The sequence below is a fragment of the Crocodylus siamensis genome, chromosome 11, assembly GCF_052110815.1.
Source record: "Crocodylus siamensis isolate JL-2025a chromosome 11, ASM5211081v1, whole genome shotgun sequence".
NCBI lineage: Eukaryota > Metazoa > Chordata > Crocodylia > Crocodylidae > Crocodylus > Crocodylus siamensis.
The window spans coordinates 56,221,801-56,248,727 of NC_143405.1; the positions used below are offsets into that span (position 1 = coordinate 56,221,801).

General features: G+C 40.9%; 1 protein-coding gene across 6 annotated transcripts in view; it reads right to left on the reverse strand.

Moving 5' to 3' along the window:
* CNTN4 (contactin 4) overlaps positions 1-26,927 on the reverse strand; it is a 581,748-nt gene that overhangs the window by 48,743 nt on the left and 506,078 nt on the right. For all 6 annotated transcript variants that reach the window (XM_090021956.1, XM_090021955.1, XM_090021954.1 and 3 more), the window contains exon 13: positions 15,167-15,294. In XM_090021956.1, coding sequence (XP_089878082.1) covers positions 15,167-15,294 — 128 coding nt within the window. The remainder of the gene's footprint in view (positions 1-15,166; positions 15,295-26,927) is intronic.

Genomic DNA, 26,927 nt, shown 5'->3' on the forward strand with positions numbered 1-26,927 from the left:
GGGGAGCTGGGATTATAGAAATGGTATGCCTGGAAGCACCATTATCAAATCCAAGTAATCAAAGGAGCAAGTATTCAAACTTGCTGAGCTAGAGTTTCACCTGTTGTAAATTCATTCTTTAAGCCCATAAAAGGACTCCGATGCCTACTAGTTCAGCTGTGCCCAATTGGGAAAGCAATGTTTTGCGTAGGCTCATCTCACTGACATCTGCTTCGAGTCAGCGGTGTACGTGGTTCACCATCAGAGCCTACTGACACAGGGAAGGTCAATCCGCTCCCTCCTCTCCTCTCAGCTGCCTCCAGCTGACTTCATCTATCAAACACATGTGGCCTTCTCCGCAGGATGTCACTGCCTGACTTGCAGGTTTCTCAGATTCTCCCATATGCTACAATTTACAAGTATTCCCAGTTCCTTTAGTGGTTGAGCTAACTTCCTATTCCTGATAGCTTGGAAAGGGGGTAGAGTGAGAAGCCAAACATATTCCCATTGCTCTGAATCTGTAAACATACTCAGCACGGCGATAATCTTCAGCTAACAGCCCCTTGCTGCATTTTACACGTCTCGCCTGGCTATGAAATTATTACAGTTTTCATTTGGCATGTGCCAAGGAAACAGAAATATAATTCCATGTAAAAGACAAGTTATGTTGTAGGATTATAGAGCTGGGAGGGCCCCCAGGAGGTCACCTACTTCAGCCCCCTGCTCAAGGTAGGATCATCCCTACCAAACTATCCCATACAAGTGCTTGATTAAACTATTCCTAAAACTACACACGCAACCCCATCACAAAACTGCAAGGCACGCAGCCCAAAGACACACGAAACACCCTGACCTGCTACAGGTAAAGCAGAGGGGGGAGGAAACGCTCGGTGTCCTGCCACTACCAGGGCCGTTAAAATGCGCTCGAGACACCCAGCAAAGAGGGCCATGCCCTCAGGTGCAGAGGACAGCAAAGCCTGCAGCAGTCCATGCAGATTTGACAGTGGGGTAAAATCCCTTCCTGATCCCAAATCCGGTGATCAGCCTGACCATGAGGGGAAGGGCAAGACCCTCTAACCAGGAAACTCTGGATTTTGGTCTAAGCAGGAGGATCCCAGTTAAAATCCCTGGGCTGCATTCAGCAGCCAATGCTTCTGAGAAAGGTGAAAACAATCCCTGATACTTGTAGCAATAGGAGGGAGTTCCTTCCCAGGTCCCATGGGGAAATGAAAACCACCCCTGAAGTACAGGAAAAATCAAACACGTTCTGAAACCTAGGGACACCGGACACAACTCTACATATCACAGCCCCTACCTAAACTCCCTTTTCGGTAACCCTGTCCCCTCCAGAAACACACCCCAGCCTCTTTAATCAGAAGCAGAAGCAGATGTAGATTTGAAATACAAATCAGAAACCTGCTCTCTGTACTTTGAGCATTCATTCATTTTAACAGCGTTGAACTTTCATTGATCCTAATAAAACTGCAAAGTATTTTTAACCTTTCTGAAATGGTTGCTGTTAAATTAAATCAGGGCAAGTTGATGAAAAAATGTTAATTAACCTGCTTTCGTTTCACTAAAAGTCTGTGTTTCACCTGTAGGTCCTCTGCTTTTTGAACTGCTGCATAGATTTGATCTTCCGTGACAAGCCGATCGACTCAATCATCTATTGATAGTGAAACAACGGGAGAAGTCCTGAACTTGTTCCTTGCTCTAGGAAGGTAAGTAAATTCCTAAAATGAAAGGCATGAGCCTGTTTTCATGAATTATTCTAAGTCTTTCTTTTTTATGATAGGAAGCATTGTAATGACATTTAGTCTTCACATGTGGGGTTCTGTGCCTTGTGGGCCTAAGCTAAAAAATACAGGAAGACAAATGGAAAAACCTCTCTCTCTTTCTACAGTGGATGTAGACATAATGGCTGACCTCTCTTTAAAAGTCATTTTCCCAAACATTTTATATACTGAAACAGAAAGCCTTAGAAATGTCAGCCACTTGCTCCTGTCTTGACTTCCTTATTTAGCCATGCAATTATCTGTTTGAAAGCCACTTAAGTGACTGAAGTATTACAGCAGAGGTGTGCGAGTGTGTGCGTGTGTGGGGTGGGGGGGTGTTTCTGGATTTAACATTTTAGACAGTAAAGATTTCTCAGCACCCGGCTCCCTCTAAATCAGTCGAGAGGCAACATAACAGAGTGAACTGAAAGGGATGCTCAAAGGGCGTCAATATATTTTTATTTCTGCTTTTAAAAATATAACTTTAATAACGTTAGAGATAAGTCCAAAACTGGCAAGAGAGATAGGTCAGAGATCTATGCCTTTTAATATCTCGCTCTTCTCCAGCATGACTTTTATCACATTAATGGCTAAATCATACTGATTGTAAAACAGCTAAAATGAGGCAATTAGTAAGGCCTGTGACAGGCGTGCAGAATGAAATGCACAAGGTTTTCAATGCAAGCCAGATGGATATCTTCAATATATTTCTTATTATCTGCTTGTGGTAATATGTTCAATTAAACTGAATCAGAACTACAGAAGACCATTTGAATTGCCTGAAAAAATTAATTGTCTGCTACAAATTTAATGAAGCTAAACAGTTGTATTATGTTTACAAGTTTTATTTGTTATGATCAGTAAGTGTTTACAAGAAAAAAAATAGTCATCCATTTTATTTCAGCAGCCTCTCCTAAAGTGCCAAGTACTGGTATTTTACAGTTTAATTGAGCCCCCGGTTTCTGTTCCATTTACAGTTTCAATCCCTTAAAAGCTGACCTTATTTTTTTTAAAGAAAGAGCCAGACATTTCTCAAAGCACTTTCAGTTTGCCAGTGGCTATCAGCTAAAGGAATACATATACTAATGCATAACAATAAACAGTTAACCAATTAAGGAATTGACCAAGTCCTGAAGAAGTCAATGAAAAAACTCAACGGTAGTTGGACTGGGCCTGAAATGGAGGAAATATTCAGTGAGCTATTGCCCTTGCCATAGCCTTGATCAAATTTTATGGAAGGTTACTGACCTTTCTGTACTACAACACAGTGCTAATGGTCCATGGCTGTGCGGCTTGACATGCTGGCATTAAGAAAACCAAAAGCAAAAGGACATTCTAACAAGAGCTATGGGAATGGAGAAACCATCCATTCCACGGCATGCATGCTTTTTATACTCTTATCTGTCACATTTTAAGCAGCTCTTTAATACTGCCTTCAAGTACTGAGTGGGATTATGAATGGAAGGTTACAGCGTGGTTCGTGGATTCTGTTCCTTGCTTTGCCACTGCTTTACCCTGGGACTTGAACAAATGACAGCCCCTGTGCTTCATCTTGCCTACCTGTAAAATGGAAATGCTGAAATAAGAGATGGTTACTTTACCCCCACTGCACTGTTACAAGGCTAACTTAATGTTTCTAAAGCACTTTTTGTGAGCCTCAGATGAAATACAAGCTCTTTATGTGCTATGTATGATTAAGACGTGTATTATTAAGGGACTGCATGCATAAACTGAATGCACCTGTCAAGTCTGAAATAAAATTTGGAATCAAAAGGACTACTGAATTTTAAGAGAAGAAAAGAAGATTTTATCCAAATTGACCTACAGAGGATTTTAGTTGGCACCATATAAGTGCGCACACTGGAACTTGGCTTGAAAGGAGGCACCGCTCTAAAATAATGTCACTGGGCTTTTAATGGCCCACAGGAGAAGTCACGACCCAGCTTCACATAAGCACCTGATAAATACACTGCTCCCTAGTGCAAGGTTAACACACCAAGATCAGAGTGACAGCTACTGAACATTAATACTACACACATAATTACCTGGGTGTCTGTTATGGCTTGTTCACTTTTTAGCTGCTTAAAATGTATGCCTTTAAAACCTTTATTAAAATGATCACCTACTATTTAACCACACACACACTTCGTCTTTGACTTTTTCAGAGTTATTTAAGTTTGGTAACTGTATATATTCAGGGTGTGAAACCAGTCGGCCATACAGTGCGCCATTCAATATGATTGTAAAAACCCAAACCTTGGACAGCTCCAGGCTCACTCTCTGGTTGCTACAGAAGTACATGCCTTTATAAATGGGTATTTTTTCTCCTGTTTCAGCCTTCGGTATTATCCCAAACTATTCCCTTTTGAAGGGTAGTCACAGATAGTTGTATCTGTAGGGATGAACTGGTTTCAGTCAGTAAAGTATTTGATGCAAACTCTCTCCTGTCTAGAGACTAATTTCCATCATGCTTTTCCTAGAAAAAAGCAACAGCTAAATTATAACTGATAATAGCTGGTGGGATGCATAGTAATACACTGCCTGTGTATTCAGAGATAAAAAATCAAGGCACCTACAAAGAGAGCCAAAACCCTTGCAGAAAAGCTGCAGCCTCATTGTACATCCATAAGGCACAGAAATTATATAGTTACTGTCTCGACAAGCCAAACCAGGGCAATCATATAACTTGGGAAAGATAGTCACTATACTACATGTAATTCATTGAAAAATTTTTGTAGCGGCACATAGGAATAACTCAAAACAAGGTCATTTATAGTTTTGATCAATAGGTGATAAAGGCCAGAGTTGCTGAAAACACCACATTTTTATCGATAGAGTCAGCACTAATGCTGGTTGAGAAATAGATCAGTTATGTGCAAGCCAAGCCTACCACTGATCTCAGTAGGTCCAGATGGTCATACTGTTAGATTTAAACTTGATGCTGGAGCCCAAATAAACATTACACCAATGCGCACGCAGGATTCAGCATATTCAGCCTTCACATCCCCTTGCAGTGTAGATTTCTATGACTATGAAATTAAATGATTTAAAGTATAAGGCAACATTATAACCATAAGGAAATATGTAGATATGCTGAGGACTGGGTTTTTTTTTTTGGTGTTATAAACACTCCTTACTGTATGTACAGGTGTAGGTCTGTAATTATAGTGGGATTATTTGTAGGTCCAATTAAAAATATAAAATTTAGCAGAATAGGCAAATATTTTCAAGGGAATTGGACTATTAGCAGGGGACCTAAGAACAATTTTACTTGTATTTTATGATCACCTTATAAACAGAAATGTAATCCTAGCATTTATCATGTAACTTTCCCTAGAATAGCAGGTTGGATATACAGGGAGAGAGGCAGACAGATAAGCATCTGCCTGTATCCTCGGGATTTTAAATACATAATATCAGCCTCTGAAGACATCCACCAAAGCTCACCAATGCTTGCTACTTCATTGTGCTGGGTACCATGTCAGGGGACTGGACAAGCAAGTGATCAGAACAGTAATTACAACAATCTATTTTCAGCTCTGTTTTGGCACAGTAAAAAATAAAAATAAATCACGTGTCTGATTTTAGCATCATCACCAAAACGTGACTGGCAATTCTAATAAGGCTACAGGAAGACCAGAAAGAAGGCCGCGAAGTTACAGATAACTGACTATTCCATAGCTACACAACACACACGGCGGTAGTCTCATGTGATCAGAAAGAAAAAAAGCTCTCAGTGTCCCCTGGAGGAAAGCTACTGGTAAGTAGGATAGTGTTTAAAGGAATTGGGATCAAACCAATCCAGTTAATGTCATTTCAATAAAGAGTCTGAAACAGCCACATAAATTAAAGGAGTCATGTAAAATTCTTGTCCTAGTTAACTACCGTAGCTGACCCAATCGCACCATCATGTTTGAAATTAATGCACCAACATGACGATACTAAAACAAGAGAAGGAATTCCATTTGGAAGTAACAACGTGGCATTTCTTTCAGTAATATGATGGGACTTTTTACAACAGGCTCAGCATTTGCCTGCTTTTGTTCAAAGAGCTGACCCTGCATCTATAAACAGCCTTGGCACGCTGAGGCTTCAGGAGGGCTGACGGGTACCGAATGTATCAAAGTCACCCAGACCAACTGAAGAAGGTTGTTCACAAGCCAAGAGGAGGTATAAGCAGTTCTACTCAGATGTGAGTATGCTTCTTAACACATGCCTGTGAGTCATATTATACCACAAATGACCTGGAGAAATCCTAGTCTACTGTACAAATCAGCTTGAGAAGAAAACTTCTGAAATATAAAAGATGAATAAGGTGGCTAATTGTTAAAAAGCAGTGTTTGTCTAGTGCAACAGAGCTTTGGAGTTACAGAGATAAGGTTTCTTTCCAGTTATCTTTTTTGGATGGCCTAGTATGTTGTGGAAAAATCCTTGTCTGCTACGTAGGAGACCCGGGTTCGATTCCTAGAGGCACACATAATGACAGCTGTCATGGCACCGAATCCAAAGGCCAGACCAAGTCTGGACTTGCTATCTCAGTGGTCTAAATGGGGGGTGGAAAGCCTGGTCAGCTTTCACTCCTCCATACTGCTGCCTAGGTATACGCATACAGATCCTGGGGACCTCCTACACAATCATCATGATCCAGAAGGATCAGCGGCTGCCGGCTATAGAATTCATAATCTTTGAAGGTGAAAAAAACAGTTATTCCATGCCTACTCTGACACAATATCATAGTACAAATCTACCCAGGTCCCCTGGGTATAGTGCAAATACAAGTGACGTATTGTACAAGCCAGAGGTGCTCAAACCCCCAGCTCCCAGAGCCATGTCCAACGGCCTTTGGAGCGCTCCACACGTCCAAAAATTTGGTGGTAACAGGGGAGTGGCAGCAGTGTTCATTGCTTCTGTGCTGCCAAACGTCTGGACCTGTGGGGAGCGCTATGGGCTAGATAGGGTGGCCCTGCATGCTCGATTGAGTGCCTGGAGCCAGGGTGGTACAGCGCCTCATTTGAGTGGCACAGAGTAGGATCTGGATGTCCAGGGCCTGCTTTGGGCAGCGTGAGGCAAGACTGAGATGCACTGGGCACTATCTGGGCAGTGCAAGGTGGGATACAGGCACACAGGGCCTGATCTGGGCACTGATCCACAGATTCAGGCTGTGTGCCACTCATTTGGCCCATGGGGACAAAAGGTTGAGCACCACTAGTGTAACTTATTCTCTCGTCCTAGCATACAGTAGCAAATTAATCAATGTATTTCAACATTCAATGCACTTTAAACTGTTCAAATACTAAGTCTGAGAGAAACAGAAGATCTAGATGTTGCAGGCAAACACAAGCAAGAGCTCTGCAGGTTACTGGTATGGTTCATGTGGGAAAATAAAGGCTATATCTGTACGGTCTTTGTACTACACCTGAACCTCATGAATTATTAAAATAATGTATAAAATTAGAGAGTCATAGAAGGCAGATATGGAGTCTTTGAAAATATTATGTGACCCCAGCACTCTTTCCTGCCCAGGGCAGGGGGTCAGACTTGATGATCTGTTGAGGTCCCTTCTCACCCAAGCATCTATGAATCTCTGAAAACGGACCCAAATAGTCCCTAGAAGAATTTGCTGCACTTTACCAAACAGTAACATTTTAAACACAGCACCGTATGTCCATGTATCCAAAAAGTAACAGTTTTGTCACAAAATAATCAATAATAATCAATAATCAAGCCAAGGCTCTGAGCAAAGACCCTTCTATTCCAGTATTCCCAGTATGGGAATACATTTATTGGCATCTTCTTAACTAATTAATCTAGTCTTCATGCAAACAGCTAAAAATCAAAACAGCACATATGAACTGGGATGCAAACAATGACAACATGTATTATAATTGTTTAAAAGGGTTAGGCCATTCACCACTATTGAATAGTGACATGTTGGTGACTATGATACAGGATCACAGCAGTTGGAAGCATATTGTTGAAGTGAAACAGGCAAATAATGCGGTAAGAACTTGTCCTTGTCCTGGATGCATGTCTCTCCTGTCACAACTGCTATCATCTGCTTTGGAGAAAAGAAAATCACAGATATTAAAAAAGCATACTGATGCTGTCCCTGCTAGGGCTGTGCGAAGCTTTGGGTGGTGATTCCATCTGGAGGAGATTTGGCCTAATTCAGTGGCCAAATCTCTGAATCCGAATCGAATCAGGGGACCAATCTAAAGGTCCGAATCGACTCAAAGCTCTCCAAATCTTTGGAAAAGTGCTCACTGGGTGCTCCCTAGTGGTGGTGGTGGTGTTGGTGGGGGAATCCCTGCTGCCCCCCACTGGACCACGCTGCATGGAGGGCTCTGCACAAGCCCCCCTAGCTCCCCCTTGCTCCTCTGGACCCTCCTGGGCCAGCTGCGGCCCTTTAAGAAAAAAACCCCCATTCTCTACCTATTGGACTGTAGGACACTAGAAAGCAGTAATGCTACTTCCAGCAGACTGATCCTTCTAAATGATGGATTCTCCCTTGTCCTGTATCTTACTATTTACACTAGCGCACAGTGAACACAAAGTGGGTGTCAATTATTACCACTCTGATTCCTTAGCATTTTATACCCATGTTATACTGCACAAGGTGGCACTCAGAGAAGAATGCTACCTCATATTTCCAGTGAAACCTAAAGCAATACTACAAGCAGTATTGGTATAAGAATACTATAAAGCATTATCCTATGCAGCTATACATGCCAAACCAGGCTGCACAATTAAACTCAGAGGTTTAGACTATTTCATGTGACAGAAAGAGAAAGAGTCACTGTCCCCAACCATCAAACACTCTCAAGGACCCACAACATATCTCTACACTGAGAGTTAACAGCTGAAGCAGTTATTCTTGCCCATGTTCCATTTTTTCAGCCACAAAACTAAATCGTATTACACGGATCAAGTGCACTAAACTAATTTTGTCACGAACCCATGCATTTAGTGCATCTTGTAAGCAGCAAGTTGCATCAGAAGACTGATCTCATTTTGTAAAGGAAACAGCAGCAATGTACTATTGTCATTTGCAGTAACTTCATTAGCTTGTTTTCTCTGCTCCCTCCTGAACCACCGCCTGCCAACGAAACCTTGCTCTCCAAGTGAAAATGGAGTGGTTGGTAATAAAACAGTTCTATAAGCAAACTGGATCCTACTGGTCTACTTAAACAAGACATAGAAGAATATAGCGGGGAAGACGAAGGAAGCTTGACCTCCTTGAACCACTGACAGTACTTGGGCAATAATTCCAGGGGGCTTCACACATGCAGTAGGGACCACAGAGTTTAAAAAGGTAGATGACAACAGGCTGGATTGATGCACAAACGAGTTACCTTTACTAGCTATATAAACTGTGTTCAGTTCTGCTATTGCGTGGTCTTGCAATCTGAATCTATCTTCTAGCTCAGAGCTGTCACTATTAGCCACTTAAGTTCATATTAAGTTCAAATAAAGTAGCATTGTACAGTATATACCCAATACTGTTTACACTGTTTGTTATGTAAACCCTCAAGTACCAAGTCTTTTTTTTTGTCGTGGAAGAATTGGAACATTTAGCCTCAGGTACAGTTAAAATGGGAAAAAAGGTCTGAAAATTAATATTTATATGCAGCATATAAATATACTCTGTGTTCTACAGATCCCCTAATGCTGTCTGCTGAACTGTTCCTTATCCTTATAGATACAATACCTGTTTTTTTTTTTAATTTAAAGGTCATACCATACATGCAAAGTTTGCAAGAATTTGGGTCTCAAAGGCCAGAGCAGTTCTCACTTAGAACTAACAGAACACACAAAAAAATGTATTCTGATTGGTTTGGAAAACCACTGAGGTTCAAAATTTCTGACAACAGCATGTTAATAAAGAGCCCTATGGGCACCTGTCAGAATTTCATATTTTTAAGCTGTCTACTTGTGCATAATACGAATATTTATTCATCTCTCTCTGGTTGTTTGCCAGAGATTTATTTTAAGCCTCTCTGGATCTGGCATAACAGACACTAACCTTCCTGTTCCTCTCTACCCTTGCTCATGCTGTCTTTGACACTGTTGGCATCTCTCCCTTAAAAGTTGGTGGTTGCAAGTGAGAGTGATAGGATTCAAAATAGAAAAGAAAAGAAAAGAAAAACCCTCATTGTTAATGGACGGACACCGAAAGGTTAGAAAAGATGTCTTGTGATGTATGACCTTCACGGGGTGTTAATCAACGACACATGAGGAGATCAAAAAGAATACAAGCATATCTTAAGGTCAGAGAACACGTCAGCTGATAAATTAGTCCTTTTGTAGACCACACGTTGAATTAAAATAAGGCATTCAGTCATATTTCCACCAAAACTATTCCATGTGTAACTTAGGGCATAGAAATTCAAGGCATTTGAATGTAAAATACAGCTTTTTTACACAGTTCATTTGGAGATTGGAAGTTTTCTGCTCGTTGTACTTTTTATGGTGCAGCTTCCAAAATTACGTTTCACAGGTTGCTGGTAATATCCATGCCTTGGACTTAAGGGTATATTCTCTGCTTCCTGCACACATGTCACTCCCATTAATGCTAATGGGATCAAGTTAGAGCTGAGCAGTGAGGGAGAAAGCACTGCTTGCTAATCTCTTATGACCGTAAGAAAAAAGGGAAGGTAAAGACTGCAGAGAGTGGATGCAATACACATGAACTGTTGCAATGACTAGGGGACAGTTCCTCCAATTTTCTGAGAGGAATGACAATTTTCCTCCAAATGACTATTCCTTTAATACTAGGGAAGAATTAGATAAGCCACAAACACCAAAGAAGATAGATCCAAAGAAGGAGGTAGGCATCTCTGAATTAGGTACACAATGCATACCCTTTAGGTATCATGGAGGGAATGCGAAGCTCCGAGTTAGGTGCTCAAGCCCCCTACCCGTAGGGAGAATTGGATGCCTCTGTGCCAAACCATCCACACACTGGGCACGTCTACACAAGATGCTTTATTCGAGATTAAAGCTAATTGCTGTGCACTAAGCAGCACCATCTACACGTACAGATGCTTAATGTGCAGTATTTGGCTCCAGTCACGAGTCAAAATGCAAGTAGCAAATTAACTCTTGATTACTCAGTGTCCAGTGGTGCACGTGTAGATACCTGACTGGAAGCACATTGGCTCCCAGTCAGCCGGGGGGATATTGCTCTCTGCCCCTGAGAGCTGCCTGTTGCTGGGGCAGGCTCCATCCCTGGAGCCCGGGCAGGCAGCATGGAGCTCCCAGCCCCTACTCTGTGATCATGCTCATGGGGCTGGGAGATCCGTATCTTCCAGCCTGAGCCCTGTGGTCATGGGGCTGGTACTGGGAGAGTCTTCTCTCCCACAGCCAGTTCTGTGGTCATGGGATCCTTCCCTCCCAGCCTATGATCATGGGGCCTGGTCTGGGAGAGAAGGATCTCCCAACAATGGCCCCGCAACCACAGAGCTGGTGTTGGGGGATAAGGATCTCCCAGCCCAGGCCCCATGACATTGTCTCTGCCCAGGCTTCAGTGGAGGAGCCTGCCCTGGCAGAAGGCACTCCCTGGGCCTTTCTCCTGACTGCTGCCAGGGGCCAGTGCTGCAGGCTGGTGGGGGTGGCAGCAAATCTACTCCTGCATTCCTGAATGTGTAGATACATACCCAGAAGAGTTTACTTTACAATAATTTGCTCTCAAGTAAACTGCTCCTGGATTATTTGCACATGTAGACATGCTTACTCAGCAGGAAGTTGCCTAGGACGAGCCAAAAAGAAACACAGGGAGCATTGGGTGTATCCAAAATGTTATCAGCTTAGGTGGCTGATTTGTGGCAGCAAAGGAAGTCCCTCCATCCACTGGGGATCCAAAGCTGAGAATCATGTCCTAAGGGTAGGTTTCCACAAGTGTGCTTTAATGGCACTAAGCTAGACTCATTCTTTTTTATACCAAAGGAAGAGACAGAGAGGAGGACATGAGGGTGATGCCAACCACATTTTATACAGTGGCTTCAAGCTGTAGTTTTCAAACTGCTTTGGGTCATTCAGCTCCTTTTAGATTTATTATACTGCTGTGTGCACCCTTACGAATCCTTCTTGTGCATACCAGAAGAGTAGCACTTTGTCACTACAACTACACTTGAACCTTTCCAGCAACCTAAAAAATACTGCAGACTTGTGCCTCGTTTTTTTCTTTTATTTCCCTCCTTTATATTTCCATTTCCCCTTTTCCTGCTCTCTGCACTCCTATTTTTTCCTTTCACTACCATCCAGAAGTTTGCCATGATCTCACACCCGTTCAATAGACACAAACGAGTGTGAGATCAAAATCAGTCCCTGTTTAGCACAACCTCATCAGTTATTCTCTGGTAACTACCCTTGTGTATGCCCTTAGCCTGGGGTAAACGCAAAGCGCTTACGTCTGCCATCTTGTGCTTAAAGTTAATGTGCTGTAAATTCACCACCTAGCTTACCTCACGTGACCATGCCCTAAGGAGCAAATTCTATCCTCATATGTACCCATTCAGTGCTGCATTAGGATTGAGGGGCAAATTCTGGCCATTGATGTAAAACCCACAGTTATTTTTTTCTTTTAAAGCATTACATCTCAAAGCTAGTAAAAGTAAGAGAGTCTATTTGACTCAGGTATGCTCTGGGCAAGGTCTGTCCAGTTTCCTTACCTACAGCTTTCGCTACATTTCGAGTCTGTCTCAAGTCTATCCCTGGACTGATCTTGACCTAAGATCGACAGCCTTGACTAGCTGTGTTGAACTGTGGGATGGTTTTGTGATATACACAAATGGGAGGGCTCATCCATTCAGATTCACATTGATTTGGCACTTCTATCTTCAAGATTTGAGCCCAAGGGAATTGCTCAACTAACATAATGATTGCAACCCCATGGGAATTTGCAGGAAAGGCCACTTCACCAGTCTCTTCTCTGTACCATTCCTATAGAAGCTGGGTTTTTTTTTTTTTTTTGTTTTTTTATAGTGGATGGGGGAAGAAGGTTGAAAGATGTAGTCTTCTGCACCAATAAGGACGGTAACAGCCTTTGTAATAAACTCCAGTTTTCAGCCATAATGTGCATTTATATTCGCACCTTCACAGATTAGACCTTCCTCTAAGAGGGAGTTGTTTCTTGGAATGCTTCTCTATAAGGGAAAAGGCTTGTTTACCTCCTCTTCTAAACCAGTGGGAATTGTGAGGCTATATCCTCTGCCCATTAAAATCCAAGGCTGCTCCAGCATTCAGTGATGCACGGCAAAGCCCCCAGCACCTTACAAGAGCTGTTTAAGCAAGACCTTTGGCTACTTCCAGGTTTTCCAGAGCTCCCAGCATTTCACTCACACTTATTTGTTATGGCTCTGCTTGATGGAAACATGGATTAAAATGGTCAGACACAACTTAAACACAGACCTACTTTTAACCTTAGGGACTCCCATATTTCTGTGCACAGAGACTAATATGTGCATAGGCACGGGCTAGTCAAGCTACACAAACTGGAAATGACTTTGCTACTTTCTGTTTATTTTAGCACCTAATATAGTCCCCTTATAGCCTTCACTTTAAAGTAAGAACAAAAGAAAAGTTGATGTATGAAGGAACTATACATTATGCAGATTTTCCCATATTAGGGCCTCACTTTTTAATTTCTACACGTGCTGGTCTCCCCAGTGGGAGATCTGTCTGTGCAAGGACTGTAAAATTTTGAGAGCAAAAGTGACAGGATGTTATACTGTGTCTCCATAGTCCTTGCAGTCCCTTGGGGCTGTATCTTCTGCCCATTAAAATCCAAGGCTGTCCTTGGGATCACAAAGCTCCTAGAACTTAACAAGAGCTGTTCAGCCCTTCATAATCTATGGGATGGGCAAAAGGGAAGAACTGAGTACTTACCATACAAATCACACAAGGGACAGATCATTGACTTCACTGAACCCGTGTTAAATTATTCAGAGCAAGAACCTGCTTAATATATGCCTAACTCTGCTCTAATATAGACTGAGGAATGAAAAATCAAAGGAAGAGAACAACTCTAACATTCAAATTGGGCCATCTCCTATCCTGAGACATGGCATGCATGCACATCTAATACCTGAGGGTAGATTTTGCTCCATGTAGATCCTGGTACACTATCACACACATCCACAGCTGGTAAAACACTATGAAGAGATCTCTGGCCTCACTAGGATCTAGTATTTTGCAACCGCTTTCTTAAACCCACTCTGATTATGAAGCTAGCCCTTTAAAATTGCATTAAAACATTTTCAAGTGTTCCCTGTATACCACAGAAATAATTGATAGGGAAAGCCTCAAAACCAATGCTATCCATCACTGCCAATGTATAGGAGAATTAAAACTGACAGCATTAGAGCTCTATGATTGATTTATTGCTTTGTAATCAATCTCTCCTGATTCAATATAGGATTTTCCACAAATAAGAGGGTGATGGAGAGTGTTTTATCAGTGTAATAATCTATACGCCTGTTGCCTATAATCATTCATCAGACACTGGACTGCTCATAAACAGTACATATTTTAATTTAAACCATTTGTCAGCATCAGTGCATCAAACAAATTACAGCTTTAGATTATTTTGTCAAACATTTTAATTTTTATGTTTTTAAAATTTTTTGAGAGAGAATTCTTGGGCGTATATTCAGAATTCATTGTAAAATGAAGGAAAATCAACCAAAGGTTAGATTAACAGTATTAAATCATACAATTATATTTTGGAACATAGACTATAGTTCAATGAGAAAAATTATGCTATGTTATAACAAGATGAGATCTATTAAAATAATAGAATTTTTAAGACAATAAGACAAGTATAGAAATAACAAGAATATTTGCAGTTGAATAAACATTTACAAAGGGACATAAGCTTACTGACTTTCTGCCTGTAGTAAGAAACTCCTCCCATGGGTATGCAGATTTTAAACCCATGGGTTTAACATTAAGTATATGCTTTGCTTGATTGGGACCTTAATATTTCATTATGGTGGCAAATTCTTTTGAAGTGGCTACTGCCAAAAGAGAAATAGTCCACCTAGTTCAACAGCTATCTCATCCCATTCAATTTTATTTATATTACAAAACATATTTACTAACATTGTCTAACACTGTATTCAGTATGCCTGCAAACAGGTTTTACTATCAACATACATTCGACCTCAGAACTGGGACTCAACACCCTTCATTTATATCACAGAATTTGGCTGAAAAGGTGCTTTTTGTGTCAGTAGTTCGCACTCACTTCAGACTCCCATTAACTTTACTGGGAGCTTTAGCGATTCAGTATCTCTGCAGATCAGAGCATAAAAAAGCACAGAATTAGAATTTAAGATGGAGGTATCAATTATATCTATATCTATATATATCTATATATATATATATATATATATATGAAGGACTGTCATTACCTTTCACCACCAAACTTCCAGTGCTGCTAGCTGTCCCAAAATGGTTTGTTGCTATACAGGTGTAACTTCCAGCATCTGATTTTGTTACATTGACAATTCTAAGGCTCCCATCTTCCAAAACTGTGATTCTGGAAAGGCAGTCAGGCATGAAAATTATTTTTTTAAGGTTAGCATAAAATTCTTTTGAATCTGCATCAATTATTTACAGTTTGAACAGTCCATTGCCAGTTACAGATGGGATTCAACTGATACAAATCTCTTAGGGCCCAGTTCATACATACTGCATGCATCATTTACATGAGGGTTTTTTTGGGGGTTTTTTTGTATCTTCACTTGAGGGCAACTTTAATTTACACACTGGCAAGCTGTGTAATTTGTGAATCTGTGCTTTGATACTCAGTGCTCCCAATGACAACTACAGCAACGTGTGGCGCACAAGCTACCTCTAACAATCTAGAGATACTCACTGCTACTGTAAGAGCTTTCACATACTACATTTTGATTTGTGTTCATTGATTTTTGTTTTTCCTGCAAGTTTTCTAATGTCTGTCCAAGTGAGGGTGCCAAACTCAGGATGCATTTCCACATCCCAACCCCATGCACAATGTACACTTACCGGTCATGTGATTCAACTGCACTGCTCTTCCTTGTTAGCGAGTCCTTTCCATTAACCCCCTCCCCTTGTGCGCCCCTCCTGGCGTGTTCAGGGGCGCACAAGAATTGTATAGCAAGGGACAGTTGAAGAGCCGAATGCAGAAAATGGATTCCTGCCCCGCTCCCGTCCATTTATTACATTACTTTTGTTCCAGGACTAACTGCACGGGCTTTTTTATTGCATCATAGATCACTCATTTTCTTTTTCACCGCTGTCACTCTGACTTAAAATACGGAATATCCATATTCTCTATTGCAAAACTCCCTGTATCATAAGCTAGGTCCATGAACTGGGGCACCAAAAAGTGTGGAGAATATTATTTCATGTGCCTTGAGACTGCAGGTACTCAGGCTTGTATGGTGTTTGGTTGACACCTAATTCAGGATGCAAAATGTAAATGATTTACAGCACAGTGACTCTGAGGAAAGCTGGCACCTTCTTGTATGCTGTGGGGCTACTGTCACCCAGCATCCACGAAAACGCATGCACTTTTTCAATGAGCATTTTGCTTGTGGATATCTGATTTTCTGTTACAATGCTCCCAAGGTCCTCCTTCAAGTGTTTTGCTTTCTCTTTCTAAAATGAACTCTTCTGACATCTTGTATCCCTAATCATACTATGGGGGTGATATCTGTTAAAGCACAACCACATCTCTCTGGTGCAGTAATTCTGCCAACCCACAAGAAAGACCATGTTTCAAGATTCCCTAAGCATTTCCCTCCCTTTGAACCCTCTCCAAAGGAGACTTCACACCGACTCCATTGATTCGACTTAGCAGCACGGTGCCTTTCCCCAAGTCATCGCCCTTTCCTTCTTCACTCAGAGACCTCAGGAATCTTCTCTGCTCCGAGATACCATGATTGGGCCAACATTCATGGAGCTGAATGAACCTTTCCCGTGCAGAGTAGGTAAGACAGGACAATAGTCTTCACTAAGGCTGAACTATTTGTTTTCAGTGACCCAGTTGTGGTTCGCCCAGATTATTCATGAATTTGGATTGAATCCATCACAGTTTTGTTTGAAATTTTTTTTTTTTTGGAGGGGAAGATGAAGTGACAGCGGATATCTCGGGGCTGGAGGTCCTCAGTCTCTCTTGTTGATGCTATTCCACTTTATATAAATACTTAAATATTACTGAAGCGGTTACTAGAATCCAAGTTCCACCTCCCAGGGATCGCCCAAACAGACAGACTACAGAGGAGTCCTGCTTATGCTGCCTTGACCATTCAGTATTCATGCCGCATGTGTGCCCACTTTTAGCCTGGGGTTTCTCAACACAGACAAGCTGACTGGGCCTCCCACCACCCCCTGGGAAACTGCTGGAAACTGGAAACAAACCCTGAAAACATACCGTTTGGTGTTAGATTATGCTGATTTTCTCCCCATGTTTTGGTTAGGTCGCAAACAACAGATAATGGCTCTGCTCCTTTCTGGCTAAAGCATGTGTGAGAAACGAGTGTGGAGTGGTGCCCCAGTGAGAGGGGAAAGAAAACTCAAGTCAGACTGCACATTTGATGGCGAATTTATTTCAAATCTATGACATTTTTTCCATTCATATGGGCTCTCTTGTACGTTCTCCTCCCAGAAACAGTGTTCAATCAACATGGTTGTTATAACTGATTATTGCACTCTTAAAAAAAATGTTCCTAAAATGCACAGGTCTCTGCAAACAATTTAGCTTTGTTCAGTAGCCTTTTCTGAACCTACAGATGATCTTTCGCATAGTCCCAAACCAGCTTAAAAGGAGTTCATGCCTGGTAATCTGTTAGAAGAAAAGACAATTGCTATAAGCCAAGTAGGAACGTATTTCATATCATCACTCCTTACAGAACATAGAAACTAAGTCTTGTGGCCTGGAATACAATTTACTTGATGTAGGAGCTTCCTGATACAGTTGATGCCCTGCTGTTCGAAAGCGCAGCCTGCTAACGATTGGCAGATTGATCAGATACTTTGGGAAACTCCTTGGCAGCAGGGTATATGCTACTCAGGTGGGTCTAATCAATGTATTCCAGTCCGAAATAAAACTGATTACCATTTCCATTGCACTGCTGGTGACAACAGCAGATGAGAAGAGATTAGATGTGGTATATCATTACATATTTGCTATCAATGCGTCGCAGCATAAGCCCCCCGGAGAGAGAACATATCACACATTGCCCAGTGAGCTTTCAGGCCTTTCTTGATTTAGGATCATTCAAAGATCTGGTGAGCTTTACTAGTAAATAAGACAGAGATATCGCAATGTTCTTTCCAGAAAAAGTGTGTTCAGGATTTCGAAGGAGCATAAGCCATTCTTCATCTCTGTTGATCTCCCCTCCAGCTCGATGGAAATTTGTGGTGCTCCCTGTCCCTCTAAAGTCCACAGTGACCAGGAAGAAACATTGTAGAGAGGCAAGAAACATAATAAAATATCAATGGGCATTACTATCAGCATGGTGATTTAGAACGTAGGTTGGGGGTCTGGGATGGACCTTCTATATCATCAGCACATTGCTATCTATTGCCAGCAACCACAGCATTCAAGTCCTTTCTTAAATTCAAAAAGCCTCATCTTAAACATAGTTTTATACTAAATATTGGTTCCCATTAGCTCTATTAGCAGCTGTTCCAGGATCTCACTTGTCCAACGGTTAGAAAAACCTTGCTCCAATTTCCAGCCTAAATTTTATTAGTTTGTACCTATTTATTTTTATGCTCACACTGCCCTTTCTCCCTTGGTGTGTAGCTCCTGGCAGACAGTCATCCTCCTAGCCTTCAGTTTGCTGGGTTAAATACATCCAGCTCTTTTAGGCTCCACTTGTAAACCAGACTCTGCATTCTCAGACACATTTGTTAATTAATCTTTTTTGAACACGAGTGACCAGAAATATACTCTGCCTTCCAGTAAATGTCTTACTGACGCCTTATCCAATTACATTAATTCCTTCTCTAGAAATACCTTGCTTGATACATTTTGGGACCACATTTGCTTTTTCCTTGCCTGTACCACACTGCTGGCTCCTAGCTGTCCTATGATTACTATCATACTCAGATCTTATTCCTCTTCCGTTGGTATTTCTAGCAGACAAGCTCCCATCTCATAGGAAAAATTATTGTTGTTAGTCTCCAATTTCACATTTATTAAAATGTGCTTGATTAAATTCACTGATTCTCTTTCTCCAGTCCTCAGTATGATCTACGTCTTCCTGCATGATAAACTGATCCTCTTTCCCAACCTTGTGTACTCAGAACATTTTAATAGCACTTCTACTTTTGTTCCCAAATCACCTTTGACCCCTGAGTAACTCTGCCAGCAAAGCCCACTGTTTATCAGTTAGGCTGTTCCTTACTCACCTAACAATTTTTGTTTTTTACTAAGTCACAGCTAATTTCCTAATTTTCCATTATGTGAATACGGCTGCAAAAAGCCTTCCTGCATCATAAGCATACCGCCAAGTGTTGTGCTGGATGTAGAAAGCAAGAGAGAAGAGACTTAGCAAAGATTATTTGCACCCAGTGCAAAAACACAAAATGCTTTAAGAAGGCACCTAGTGTGACTCCTCAGCAGGTGGCAGCCAGGCAGTCAGGAGAGACACAGCAGATTTCTTTGCAGGAAAATCTTGGGAGAGGCACAGAGGAAGTTGAATATATGCCAGCCAAGCTACATATGAAAAAGTCAGGAAAAGGAAGAGAGCTACCTGCCTTAAAGAAAAGTGTAGCTGTGTTAAAATGCAGCAGAAGTCCCGCTGTATATTTTTAACTAGAATCCATCATTTCAGTCAGCTTTTAATCTTCTGTCATGACATCTATGGATGCATGCTTCTTGTCATTTATTACCGTGTGCTCATATTCGCCTGGCCCTTTCCCAGGTGGAATCCCTTGGGAAATGCTTCCTCTGGAGGGATCAAGTCGAGTTCACAGCACATCTGTCCAAGGCATTCATGGAAAATTCTCTGGAGTCTGCACAGTTGGATATGACAGCTACCGACAGGAGTGCAGTCACTGCTGAGTCCAATGAGACATTTCACTCATGGGGGGCAGTGCTGAAGCCAGGCCTCATGTCAATTGTCACTGTATGTGCTCAATGTGCACACCGAGGAAGCTGCCACTGCCTGAATTAATTCATGTTCAGGGTTAATGCATGAAGCCAGCTACAGCAGTGGCAGTGATCAGGGGCTCCTGTGCAAAGAAAAATGTGGGCTTCTGGGCAACGTGTGTGAGATTCTGTGCACGGAAACTTCTGCTCTCAATGCAAGAAGGAAGGAAAAGTGCAAGTTGTCCTAAGATTAGTACTAAACCCTCCCCCTATGCCTTCGCCCTGGCTGCTGCTGACACATACATGGCAACAAAGTGAAGGCAAGAAGCAATTCTTCCGTCTTCCTCTAGTTATCAGGGATCTTCCAATCTCTTTCACCCGTACTATTGCATGGGGAAGATAACCCAAGAAGATAACCCAACAGGTGCTTGGTAGGATTTCATAAATCCCATAGACATTAGGACTGGAAGGGACCTCGGAAGATCATCAAATCCAGAATAAATATCAATAATAGGGTTAGTAATGCCTGTTGCTTAACTAGTTTATGGATTTTACGTCAGGTTATGAGTTTCGGGCAGCTCTCCAGTAACTAGAGGAAGATGGTAGGTTACTACTTATCCACCTCTCTATGTTGCCATGTATCAATGCATGGATTGAATAAACTGTATAGTGAAATACAGGATTCTGTCCATCTACTGCTGTATCCTACATCTCACGGTGGCGAGAAACAGCTACTTCCAGGAAAGCACTTGTGGCTGCTATTCATTTCAATGTTTAAGAAAGCAAAAAGTTGAAGATGTTCTTGACCTGCACTAACTTCAAAGCAATACAACAAAAGCAAGCTCAACAATATTCTCCAGTCCAAAAAAGGCAATCCCACCCACCTCTCTGCCTCCCTGCTTATCTACAATGTACATTTTGTCTATTAAATTGAAGTCCATGTAGCAGAAGGTAATGGGTAATTATTTTCACTCTTTGAAATGTGCTTTGGATAGCGCAAAAAGTAGGATTGACTTCCGTTGATTTCTGCTGCTTCACAGATTTTCCTTGTGTATCCACATTAAGTGAGGGAAAAGGCTCATTGTAGGCCATTGATGGCTCTCATACTGCTAATTAGATTGAAAGAAAATATTTCAACATCTCTTGATCAACCACTTTAAGCAGTTTGGTTGAAAATTTTCTTTCAAGATGAGAAGTTCAAATTAAATGAGGCATTGTTCACCATACTTTGTTCTCTAATATATCCACTAAATACATTTTATAATTAGTTGCAAAGAATGATTTGAAAGTAAAGCATCATTTTCCATAAAAGCATGTATTACTGGTAATGAAGAATCAAATGTCAATTGCTGAATATTTTCCCCCCAAATTGCATAGTTCTATAAAACTACTCCAAAGTGGAAAGTGAGGGGAAAAAAGTAATATTCTTTGGATAGTGTGTTAATGTGGCCATCGCTTGCAACTCATTTACTGTACAATAATAGAGGCTTAGTCAGTAAGAATGGCATTAGCAAATGTGAAGTTTTCCACTGAGTTTTACCAAAAATCAATGCTAATTCTTTTTCAGTCTCTATCAATCATTATTTATACATTCTGTCCGATTAATACATACGACAGTTTATTCTCTACTAGTCATCCTTTAATTTTAGTAGTATTTGGACCAAGGTCTCCAAGAATTTTTCTTATTGTGAAATCTGGGTTGGAAAGGCAAAAATCTCCATCCTAATTCACCAGACTATAATCACTTTGCTGATTCCTGGAAAGCATAATAATAATGAAACCAACAGGCTCATTCCAACTTCATATCTTGGAAAAGTCTGCCAGATATATCTTTAGCAATCTTCACCACTTCCTTCTTCTTTCCTCTCTCTCTAAAGTGCTTAGGTATTTATAAGATTTGAATATCCAGTTAAAATCAGTATTAGAGGACCATTACAAGACAGGCGCTCATAAACATTATTTGAGTGGTTACCACTCAAAGTTTTCAGGAAATGACTATACACATGGTACAGTACTATTTAGTCTCAGGGCAATGATGATAAATATTTAGAATGGATCAAATCCCTACTCAGATCAATGGGAGTCTTTACATTGACTTCGGTGGGCTTTGCATTTTGCCATAACTTTTAAATACAGATATTACCACCAACTATGAGATTATAAATCAGATTTTCCTCCTGCATGGCTAGTTGAGCTTAAGAGAACACTGGACTGGAAAATGTCTGACACATCCAGCTCTAAGAAGTAGACATGAAACTCAGAGTTGTGAAGGCTACCTATTAGGAGAACATCTTCTATTGAGTAGGAAGAAGAATATTTGAAAAATTAGTCGGTATTTATTTGCTGAATTAAAGACAAATATTGGTGATATCAGACTTGATTCAACAACAACAACAACAGCGGCAAGTTGGGTTTCTCACGCTAGAAGTTGATTTCTTGGTTTTTCAGAATATAGAATTCAACATATCCCTTTCCATGGGCTGGATATGGCCCATTAATTTTCACTGGTGATAAATATTTAAATTAAAAACCTCTTTCAAAAATATACCGTGACAAGATCTGCTAAAACTATGTCTTGTGACACAATCTATAAGACCCTCGTGCATCAAGCTACAGCATATTCACTGGGGAAGCGCAAAACAGGTTGCAAAGTATTGTCATACATGAACTATTCATTTTTAGGATGAAACACCCTTGTTTAATACCTTAAATGTCCTCTTAAAAGATCTGGACATTCCCCCTATGAATCAGGCCACTATGGTAGCATACTTGGGCATGGTAAGTCACTTTATTCTTAGTACACACTTATGAATGTGTATACTCCCACTGATTCCAACATACATTCCCACTGATTTCTAAAGTCTTTGCAGAACTGAACCCACAAAATCTGCCTCTGTCATGTCATATATGTGACCACAAGATATAACATTCAGTACTGTGGTACTTCAGTACTATAATATTATTTACAGAAGGGAGGGTAAAAATAATGCAAAAAAATTGGTTAGATTGTCTAAACCAGGCTTGTCCAACATGTGGCCCTCCAAGCTGTTTTCTGAGGCCTGAGGTGCTACAACGGGAAATGAAAGTAAACACTGTACTTTTGTTTTGGGCGGGGGGTGGGGATGTGATGTGATACCGCTTCCTGTGAGGTCTTTGAATATGGCTCGCCGGCCCACTGGGTGATAAAAAATTCATGATCCGGCCCCACATTCAAAAAGGTTGGACACCCCTGGTCTAAACACATTTTGTAGTTCTTACAGAGTACCAGGAGGTTGAAAGATTCTGCTGAAACTAATTAGAAGTCCTCCTTGTTCATGTTCATTTTTTTTTTTCCTTTAGAAGTCATTTTGCTGCCCAGGTGAGATTTTCCAGGGTCCAGCATGGATGTACTTTATGATTTCCAAATTTAAACCATTTGACTTGATTTTGAGCATCCAGGTTCCCTGCTAATACCTGTGTCAATAATAGATAAAGCAAATTGAAAATGTAAATCTACTATGACTTTTCTACAGGTTAGTGCAACTGACCTACCTGTAGGCTGCCTTTTAATAATTGATACTATCACAGAAAACCTAAAGAAGATAAAGTATAAATTTGAAAAAAAAAATAAAACTAAAGGAGGAACAAGGTACTTCAGCATCCCTCTATCCCTAAAAGAGATCATCTTATCCTCAACGTATTACATTATCTGTAATGTACAGAAGCTGTTGGTCTTGGCTGTCAACTAGAGATTTTAGATCCACAGAGAATAAGAACATATCTGGAATTATGAGATAAATTGAATCTGTGTTTTTTAAAATGAGGCTTTAGGTTCTAATCATTGAAGAGCTGACCTTGTCATTCTTGTAAATCAACATCAGGCTGGGGACGGGGGACTTTTAAAAATGCTGAAAATAATTCCCTCCACCCTGTCTTTTTATTTTATTTTATTTTTCTGCAACAGCAGCCAATGATAAAAGTCACAAGCTGAACACTTCCTGTCACCCTAAAGAAGAGGTCTCTCCCCACATTGCTATGTACATAATTTTCATGACAGGTTCTTGTTGATGTTATACTGCCAACGTGATTGTGAATGCCCTTTACTGTCTTGAAAGTAAAATGAAGAAGTGCCTTGAGGCATTTGCTTGGCATGGACCTTGGAAAAGAGAACACACAAAGGACAGTTATGGACCAAAACCTATTTAAATATTTAACACTAGCATTTCCAACAGCAGTCAAATATGGTGCAGAGAGTAACACATTATCAAGGGCCATTACATGTCCCACTGAAAGCCAAGAGTATTGTCATCAATGCTTTCATTGATCCAACACCAACATTGGGGTGGGGTGGGGTGGAAATAATTTTGTAACCATGTCACAAACCTGAAATATCTCCACCAGGCCTCAGAGCAAAGTGTTTGTGTAATTGCGCTATTCATTTCAGTCAAAAAACACCTAGGATCTGTTGTGCAATTTCAAACCCCTTCTACCCCCGACCCATGCAGTATTCATTTGCTCTGACAAACCCAGCCTTGCACTATTTACTATCACAGCTTGTTCTCAGAAGCACATTAAATATTAAAAAAAAAAAAATAGTAAGGGTCCAGGAACTAAATGTAAGAGGTTTGCTGAGACCCAGGGGTTGATAAGCATTGCTGGTATCTTCCAATCAGCTGGGAAGAAAGAAGCCCTTATGTATGTTAAGGTGACATGCAAACTACTAACAGATTTCATGCTGATGTATTTACTATTACAAGGGACACGCAGTTGCACCGATAGCTGAAAAATTAAAATTGACCAAGTGATGATACTGCAAATATTCACACGCACATTGAATAAGGTATGCCTGCCTTCCCTGCTAAGCTGGTGGAAACACATGGAGTGTGAATGGGGTGCAGGGATGTGGCACGTGGTGCGGCACCAGTACTGTTACATCCTACGTGAAAATAGTATCAGGTAAGCTCCTGGTCTTTTGGATTATGTGTCTCTTCAAAGCAGAGTACTCATTGCAATTAAATGGCAATTTTCTCTACAAACAGACATATTAGTACTTCTACAATGAAATACGTTATGTTGCTGCTTATTTGATAATATTAATATTTCAATTTATGAAATACAATAATATCTTTACTTGCTTCAGCTCTTGATTAAACACATAAATCAGAAATATTTCACGCTTAGCCAAGTGAATGTTTTTAATTTTAGTTCCCCAGGAAACAATTTTTAGGATGTCTGATCCTTTTTCTGTTACAGGGAGAAAAGATGTCTTAGAGGAGGCATTTAAATGAACGTCAGCTGGAAGAAACAACAGTGAGTGCAATTTCAGATAAAACTACCATTGATCCCTTCATGTACAGCCTTTGTGGCCGCGGCTGACATGGCTATTGAAGAGAGACCGTGGTGACAGAGTTCTTCTAAAAGATAATCTGTCTTCTGTGGGAAGATTTAGGTTAAATGTACCTATGAAAAACAGTGTATTTCAGCCTGTGAGATGAATGGCCCACTAGCCATCCTCTGGAACCTTAGGGGAGAAAAAAATTCATGGATCCGACAAACCCAACTGACCAGAAAGCGCATCTGACAATGTATTTGTTCAGTCCCTAACCATAACTCTATAGACAGCAAAGGGCCTCAACATGTTTTGAGCAATTTTTAAAGCTAACTCTGGATCCGATCATGCTATGAATTCAATCAGGTGCACTGCATCATTTCTGGTTTTGTGCATCTCCATGTGCTTTTATCTCGTTACTTTGTAATGCGCTACCCTTTTCCTAATATTCATCACTGAACTAACTAGAGGACTGAGATTTTTGAAGTGATCCCATGAAAAAAAAAAAAAAGGTTGACACATGATTCTACTTCAGTAAAATAAAAATGCCAAAATATTTATACGGCTGATTGTACACCTTTTGCTAGTAAAAGCTGTTCATGATAAATGTTCCCATGGAAGTCAGCGAAACTCTCCCTGAATAACTGCTTGCATTTATGCCTATTGGAAGTACTTTGAGACCAGGACCTTGCCTTGATACATGATCATAATGTTTCTTAGTCTGATTAAATGGTGCATATGCACTTATTTATCACTGTTGGAAAATCAGTCACTAGTGAAGTGAAGTCAGAAGCAAGAAACAGAAAGGATGCGACTAGGAACTCCATTCTGCACCTTTATACCTAGTGAGCTGGTGTCAATATTGGGTCCTGATGGACAGATCCATATTCTACTTAACGCGGTGTGAGGTCTTCCATGGCGTTAATCAGGGCTGTATTACATCCTGAGTCTAGGAAGGGCACTGCTCTTTGGCAGCGATCAGCACTTCCCAGGTTTGAATCCTACCACGTGGCACACAGAAGACGTGGCTGAAAAACAAGTGCATCTTACAGAATAGGTTTTCACAGCTGTACAGTGCCCCACCTAAACCAAACATCTCAAGCAGAGATTTTAGGTCATGACATGAGGAGAATCAGAGACTCCATGAAATCCACTAGTAACTTCGTTATTGCTGCTTGGAAGACACTCAAATACTGCAGCGATTAGTGGCCATAAAAAGCCCAAAATAAAGCAAGAGACAAACAGATCATGGGAAGAAAACAGTCTTGTAGACTGGGCTAATTAAATAAGGCTGATGGGATGCCTGGATTTTAAAGCAGCTTTCTATACCACATAATATTTCTGTCCAATTTAAAATCACTGTGGTAATTTAGCTGTCACATTAGGTATGACTACAGTGCAGACAGCTTGTGCTAGCATTGCATTAAAATGTTTTTATTTTAAAATGAAACTAAACTCATAATTGAATATAAACACTGGTGCTAGGTCACCTACTACTGCATTAGGTGAATACAACTGTCTCCCTTAAAGACTTGTTAGTTTTCAAGTAGAAGACCCCGGGTCTGTTATCGGCTGGACCCGACGATCTGCGAGGTCTCTTCCAGACCCTCCGAGTCTATGAATCTAAGAGAAGATGCAACAGCCTCAGCTCCTTCAATACACCCCGTAAAAGGATAGGGTTTATCCTGCAGACACTGCAGCCTGCTACAAAATCTACTGAAGTCAGCAGCAGTCTTTCCATTAACTTGGATGGGCACCAGATTAGGCCCTTGCTTAGCCA